Here is a 7,966-nt window from a genome sequence, read left to right as displayed (position 1 = left end):
ATGATCTTATATCTGATGGACTCAAAAAACTCAGTACCCAAACTCCTACACCTAATAAACCAATTTGGCAAAGTAGCAGGATACAAAATCAACCCACAAAAGTCAGCAGCTTTTCTGTACACCAGCAATAGACAAACAGAAAAGGAAATTATGGAAACAATTCCATTTACAGTAGCCAAAAAAAGAATAAAGTACCTAGGGATCAACTTAACCAAGGACGTGACAGACCTATTTAATGAAAACTACAAAAATCTAATAAGGGAAATCAAAGAAGACACAAGGAGATGTAAAGACCTCCCATGCTCATGGGTAGGCAGAATCAATATAGTGAAAATGGCCATATCACCCAAATTGTTATACAAATTCAATGCAATACCTATCAAAATCCCAGCCACATTCTTCACTGAAATAGAGAAACCAATCCATAAATTCATATGGAACAGCAAAAAACCTAGAATAGCCAAAGCAATTCTAGGCAAAAAAAAGCAGTGCAGGAGGTATCACAATACCTGACTTCAAGATCTACTACAAGGCCATCATAACAAAAACAGCATGGTATTGGTATAAAAACAGATCGGAAGACCAATGGATTAGAACTGAAGACCCAGAAATAAAACCGCACTCTTACAGCCAACTGATATTCGACAAAGGAGCTAAAGACATACAATGGAATAAACATAGCCTCTTCAACTACTGGTGCTGGGAGAACTGGGCAGCCATATGCAGAAAACTCAAAGTAGACCCAAGCCTATCACCATGCACCAAGATCAACTCAAAATGGATCAAGGACCTCAACATCAGACCTGAATCCTTGAAACTACTGAAGGACAGAGTAGGAAAGACACTAGAACTTATAGGCACAGGAAGGAACTTCCTGAATAGAGTCCCAGGGGCACAACAAATAGGGGAAAGACTCGACAAATGGGACTACTACAAATTAAAAAGTTTCTGCACAGCTAAGGACATAGCCACCAAACTAGAAAGACAGCCAACGATATGGGAAAGGATATTTACCAGCACAGCAACAGACAAAGGCCTGATATCTGTCATCTACAGAGAACTCAAAAAACTAAGCCCCTCCAAGCCCAATAAACCTATTAGGAAATGGGCAAAAGAGCTAAAGAGAGACTTCACAAGAGAAGATATAAAAATGGCAAAGAAACATATGAGGAAATGCTCAACATCCCTGCTAGTAAAGGAAATGCAAATAAAAACAACCCTGAGATACCACCTCACCCCAGTTAGAATGGCCTATACTCTGAACTCAGGAAACAACAAATGCTGGAGGGGCTGTGGAGAAAGAGGAACCCTTCTCCATTGTTGGTGGGAGTGCAAATTAGTACAACCACTTTGGAGAACAGTATGGAGGTTTCTCAAAAAGCTCAATATAGACCTACCCTATGACCCAGCCATACCACTCCTAGGCATCTACCCTAAACAGCAAAATCCAAGATATCAAAAAGGCATTTGTACTTCCATGTTTATCGTGGCACAATTCACAATAGCTAAAATATGGAAACAACCCAGATGCCCCTCCACAGACGAATGGATCCAAAAAATATGGTACTTATACACAATGGAATACTACATAGCGATTAGGAATGGTGAAATACTGTTATTCGCAGGGAAATGGTCAGAACTCGAACAAATAATGTTGAGTGAGACAAGCCTAGAACACAGAAAACAAAGGGGCATGATCTCCCTGATATATGACTGTTAACAAAGGGAGACGGAGAGACAGTAGAGACCAAGTCTGTGAATACTGTATATGTTCTTGATACATTGTATATTGCATATATGTCAACCTGACCTAGACAAGGGATAGAAAAACAGGTCGTAAGATATCATAAGAAATGTACACACTGCCCTACTATGTAACTGCACCCTCTTTGCACAACACCTTGTAAAAAAATTTATGTCCAATTAATAAAAAAAAAATCCCCATTCTACCCCCAAACAAAACAAAATATAAAGAAAACCATAAAGAGGGAAGAAATCACACACACAACGTCTGACGTAAGCATGCTTTGCCTTAGTAGTTCTGTTTTTAATCAGGTGTAACAAAGCCACGTAGATCCCATACACTGCCACGGATGGAAACGTTTAAAGTAAATTGGTCCACATGACAAACAGGCTCAATTCAGCCAAACCTTGAAGCTGCATTTCAAACGTCCCCTCCTGAGTGCAGAGCTGTAAGCACGTTGCTCTGGAGAGCCGTTCAGGGCCGTCTCCCCGCACCGGAAGAGGATCCTGTCCTATCACAAGGTTACAGTGGCTCCTTCTGCCATCATTTTTCATTCCTTAGAGCTGGCTGGAAGAGGGTCACACACACACCCCCACCCCAGGTGAATTCTCACACCAGAACACCCACTTCTTATCCGTTGTGAGCATGTAACGCGGACCAAAGGGCACTTCATGGATCCCAGAATCATTTGTCCTTTAAGGACTCTCTAAAGTGGAATAACGAAGAAGTATAATTTAATGTAGCAGGTAGCATGGGCAGGGGCAGGAGAAATCGGCAGAAGATGGCACATTTCTTCCAGTCAGGGAACTTCAGGCATAAAATTGTTCTTCCTTTTAGAACTTGCTTTTCTTTGGCTCCTGTTTTATTTTTTTATGAATATTATTTTTCTAGTTTTAGTTCCTTCACACTGTCATGCTATGTTCTCATTATTCCTTCGATTTTGAACTACCTAAACCCTAGAGTATTACAAATCTGAATTTCCATCGGAAAAGAATGTGTTCCTCATGGGTGCCAATAATTTAATATTCCACCGGCCTTCACAACAGAATAAGCAAGACTTCCTTAGGCAATTGTTTTTGTTTTTATAAGGCATTTAAAATGAAAATCTGTGGGTCTATTGCCCAATAGGAAGTAAAAAGTTCCTTCAAACAAAACAAAAAAGTACAGCAGTGTTGACAAAAATCTTCATTAACTGCTGAGCCTCAGGGCCAAATATGACAACACAGAAAGGATTCAGACTGGTACACATGGCCAATAAGACGTGTGGCTTCCCAAGGTCACCGAGTTCAGGAAGATAACATGGACAGCAAACCAGATGCTAGAACTCAGGGCCCCCGCTATGTATTTCTCCGGAGCCACTCAGCTATCCTGGCCCCCCGTTCTTTGTTCTTCACATTCTCATTCTTCATCATCTGCAATTTGGCATGCACTGCCATCCTCTGGTCCTCGTCCAGCATGTTACTGAAAGCCTGCTGCAGCTAGAAGGACAGAGAGAGTCCGTCAGCGTGTCTAGTGTCTCGCTTGCACAGGATAAAACAAAGTTCAAGCTAAAGAGCAATGTGGCTTTACAAGGGGGTGATGATGGAGGCGAGGAGCAGAAAGCATGCACCTCCCTGCGTGTTCCGGGGAGCCTGGGCACACAGGTGGTGTGAGGTCAGCCACACCCAGGCAGAAGGAGAGGGACAGTGGAGGTCCCGGGCACAGGAACTCTGCCTGACTCGGTCCTTTCTTCCAGAATGCATCGGATGTCTCAATAAGGACTTACTGAAGGCACCGTGGCTAGGACCAAGCTTTGGGGACCCAGGCACTGGGAGACCCTTTTGGCACCTCAAAGAAAACTCAGCAACTTCCAAAACTCTAAATCGAGTAAATCATATTTTTCTATTTTACAGATGTTCATTTTTATTTCTGAATATTGTAGTCAAGTTGTCAGCGCTTGCTGATGACATGATAATCTTTTTTTAATGTGATTATTATTATTATTACTCCTACTACTAGTATTTTGTTTATTGGTCGTGAGGCTTGAACTCAGTGCCTGGGTGCTGTCCTTGAGCTCTTTTTGCTCAAGGCTACTTGCTCTACCACTTTAAGCCACAGTGTCACTTCCACTTTTCTGGTAGTTCATTGGAGGTAAGAGTCTCACAGCCTCTCCTGCCTGGGCTAGCTTTCAACTGCAATCTTCAGCCTCCTGAGCAGCTAGGATGACAGGTGTGAGCCACCAGTGCCTGGCTAATGTGATGCTCTTGTGCTAAAGTAATTCCAGAGACCATGAAAGAACTCCTGGCACTAATACATTAATTCAGCAAATTTGCAGCATACAAAGCCAATAAACAAAAAATCAGTAACATTGCTATATAGCAATGTCAAATTATCTGAAAAAAAAATGATGAGGAAGACAATCCCATTTCTAGCAGATACAAGAAAAAAAAATCTAAGTAATAATTTAACCAAAGGAAAGGAGGGAATTAAAGAGATAGTGGGAGAAAGTTAAGTTTCCTCCAATTGAAGTGTTACCCAGTGCAGGCATGAGCATCACAAGACTAGCAATAAACACGGAGGTTTTATGTGCCAGTTATACCACATAGAGAAAGCCTTTGCAAGAAGAAATGCAGCACAGAAGAAAACAAACACGAGACGTGGGCAGCATTCTCGCCTGTGAATGTGGCTGATAAGAGTCCTGAGCTCCAAGGCCTCAGGTGCACTCAGAGCCCAGGTTCTAATCACAGCAGGGGCGGAGAGCTCTAACCTCCAGAGGCTCAAAGGAGGATGGGGGCCATGGCCAAAGAGAGGGCTTGAGCACAGACATGAGAATGAACAGCTCCCAGGTCAGGTAGGGTGGTTCACACCTGCCATCCCACCTCTCCTCTTGGGAGATCACAGTTCAAGGCAAGCCCAGGCAAACAAGATAGGGAGACTTCATCTCACTGGAAATGGTGTGTGTGTCTTCCATGACCTCGGCTAGGGTGGGAAGTCAGCGGCTTTACTTGAAAAATAAGGAAAGCAAAAAGGGCCCTGGGTGTAACTCAGTTTGTTTAGCCCCTGCCTAGCAAGAGCAAGGCCCTGAGTTCAAAACTTCAGGATGGTTAAAAGTAAATAAACAGGGGGCTGGAAATGTGGCTTTAGTGGTTGAGTGTTTGCCTAGCATGCATGAGGCCCTGGGTTCAATTCCATGGGAATACCATGAGAACAAAATCTGTAGAGAGAGCCAGCCCTGGGACACGCGTGGAGGGTTTCTGCGGCCTCTCTTGGTCTCTGCCACCTGGTGGTGAGGTCCTGGGCAAGGTAGGGGCCAGCTCATGATGGCCTCTGTGGGCTACTCAGACGAAACTTTTGCTTTCCTCTAGAAGCTGAGCGGCATTACCGAGGTGTAGGGAGCGGGGCAGTGATGAGCAGAAGCTGGAGAAGGGGGTGCGGAAAGGAGTTGTTGGGACACAGAGTCTGCATCTCTGAGGCAGTAACACACATGAGAAAGGACTAGGCTTGACCCTCCAGGGACATAGCCATCTCTGTCTGGGGGCAGGGCAGACTTAAAGCCACGCCCCCTCCCTCCAGGGATGACAGTGGGGTTCTCTCTATAACTCACCTCTGCAATCTGCAGATCCGTGCTTAAGGGCCTCCCTAGGATGTATAGCAACGTCACCAATGAGTGGGTCCCGTACCTGCAAAGCAGCATGGAGCCAATCAGGGCCAAGAGGATTTTTATTTATTTATTTATTTTACAAAATAAAGCACATTTTATACAGCAGGTATATTAGAATTAAGTGGTTCCTACTAATTTGTGTCTCCCAAATCTTTGCAAAATGACAAACGAACTAGGTGAGCTTTATCTTGTAGCAGAAAAAAATCTATCACATGGAAAATCCTATGAACACAAAATGTTTACAAGTTAAATATCGATTTTTAACATCATTCTGAAAGTTTTGTTTCAACGTGTCAAGCTCTTAAGAAAAATGTATAAGCAAGTAAGTAAACATGCTGATATCCAAAACTGAGAGCGCATAGGAAATCAGTTTTAGAACCACAGATTTTAGTGTGTTGGACTGTTGGATTTGTGAGTCCAAAACACTCGTCAGTACCATGGAGGTAGAAGAGCTGTCAGGGCCATGTCACTGAACTGCACCCTTAGATAGTGCCTTGAACAGCCAATGAGAATCACCTGACACAAGCTGAGAGCCAGCACCAAGGAAAAAAGTGGATACATACCTCTCCAACTCGGTGCTGATGCTAAGGAAAGAAAGGACTTTGGGATGCATTAAAAAAAGAAAGAAAAAGCGAAGATTATTACAACAGAAAGAACAAGGAATGCCCGAAGGGCCTTGATAATTAACAGAGGCAACCAATTTACTTTTCAAGAAGGCCATCAGGAATTGTGGTAGAGCATGCCAGTAGTCCCAGCACCAGGGGAGCTGAGAATCAAGAGCTTGAGGGCAACCAGAGCTACGGAAGTGAGTGTTAGGCCAGCTTGAACGACATAGGGAGACCCTGTCGCAAAGAAAGAAGAATCCAAACCAAAACCTGACATTGAGAATCGTTCAAGTTAATTTTTTTTTTTTTTTTTTTTTTGGCCAGTCCTGGGGCTTGGACTCAGGGCCTGAGCACTGTCCCTGGCTTCTTTTTGCTCAAGGCTAGCACTCTGCCACTTGAGCCACAGCGCCACTTCTGGCCATATTCTGTATATGTGGTGCTGGGGAATTGAACCCAGGGCCTCATGTATATGAGGCAAGCACTCTTGCCACTAGGCCATATCCCCAGCCCCCAAGTTAATTTTTGAATGCATGCAATTGTAAAGTAAGCAGAAAGATCACTCCCTTGCAGGATTACAAAGTTTATCCTCACCAGAATTTGAATGTACAATCATGAACATTATGACCAGGGTCAATGTGTATTGATATAGTGATCTATTTTTTTTTAATTGGAAACAGTTGCTCCGTGCAGTGATTCAAGCCTGTAATCCTTGCTATTGGCAGGTGGAGGCTGGGGGATTTCGAGTCAAAGCCAGATTGCCCTCTTCCAAAATAAAAGTTTGAGTAATGGCTGGAAGCAGTAGCATTCCAGCCATGCACAATGGCGGATGGCCACCCGGCCAGTCCAGGTATAACGTGAGACCCTATCCTGAAAGTCACCAACACAAATAGGAACTGGCAAAGCGGCTCAGGTGAGAGAGGGCCTGTCTCGCAAGTGTGTGGTCCTGAGTTCAAATCCTGGTACTCCTCCCCCACCAGAATGGAAACATTCAATGCTAGAGAGGAGAGGAGAGTATAAAGGAGGTTCCCTTTACATATTTCCAGTTTCTAATTCAGCAACATGTTGGTGCTCAGTAAATGTTTATGAAAGAACATTATTCCATCTTCCTGTTCTATAATAGAACCATATATATATAGTATTTATATTCTAAGTATACTTTCTATATAATATTTTTATTCTCTTTCTCTCTTTCTCTCTCTCTATATATATGGGTATATATATATTTTTTTTTCCAAGTATATTTTCTGTTCCAAAGGAATAGGAAACTTTGCATGTTTGAGACTAGTTCTCACTATGTAGTCCAGGCTGTCTTAGAACTCACAATCTTCCTGCCTAGTGCTGCATTGCAGGCGTGTGCCTTAGACACTTATTAAAAGTGCTGTATAACTTTTCAGGTGCTCTGTCTAATTACCGGTTTGAACCACAATCCTCAGATCTCAGCCTCCTGAGTAACTAGGATGACAGGCGTGAGCCACTGGCATCTGACAAGGTAAGAATTATTATTATTTTTTTTTGGCCAGTCCTGGGGCTTGGACTCTGGGCCTGAGCACTGTTCCTGGCTTCTTTTTGCTCAAGGCTAGCACTCTACCCTGTGAGTCACAGCACCACTTCTGGCCTTTTCTAAATATTTGGTGCTGAGCAATTGAACCCAGGGCTTCATGTATACGAGGCAAGCACTCTACCACTAGGCCATATTCACAGCCCCAAGGTAAGAAATTTCATAAAGTCAAAAATCCCAAATCCAGATATATAAGGGAAATCTAACAAAAATCAAAGACATTAGCAACTTCCAGGCCACTGTTGTAATGAACTCTTTTTTCCCCTTAAAGATACAGTAATTTACTCCATAAAATAAATGAAGAGATGCTATTGACCATACTGAAAACAAACCAACAAACTTGGCTCTGTCTCTTAAGACGAAGTGGGGCAGATAGGGGAAGTGGGGTGGGAAATCTCCAATGCAGACCCACTTTCATA

The 7,966-nt window shown here is 43.2% G+C and overlaps 1 protein-coding gene across 1 annotated transcript in view; it reads right to left on the bottom strand.

Annotated features, from left to right (window-relative positions):
• Positions 1-2,009: 2,009 nt before the first annotated feature.
• The window catches only part of Lvrn (laeverin), a 42,324-nt gene continuing 36,367 nt past the window's right edge, over positions 2,010-7,966 (bottom strand). Inside the window, exons 19-20 of the mRNA XM_048334234.1 lie at positions 5,328-5,403; positions 2,010-3,222 (exon numbers count right to left, since the gene is read on the bottom strand). Of these exons, the coding sequence (XP_048190191.1) occupies positions 3,082-3,222; positions 5,328-5,403 (217 nt within the window). The 3' untranslated portion in view covers positions 2,010-3,081. The remainder of the gene's footprint in view (positions 3,223-5,327; positions 5,404-7,966) is intronic.

Source organism: Perognathus longimembris, chromosome 25, assembly GCF_023159225.1.
Source record: "Perognathus longimembris pacificus isolate PPM17 chromosome 25, ASM2315922v1, whole genome shotgun sequence".
Lineage (NCBI taxonomy): Eukaryota > Metazoa > Chordata > Mammalia > Rodentia > Heteromyidae > Perognathus > Perognathus longimembris.
Note: the sequence above shows the minus strand (reverse complement) of the source record. Positions and strands in the feature narration are given on the sequence as shown.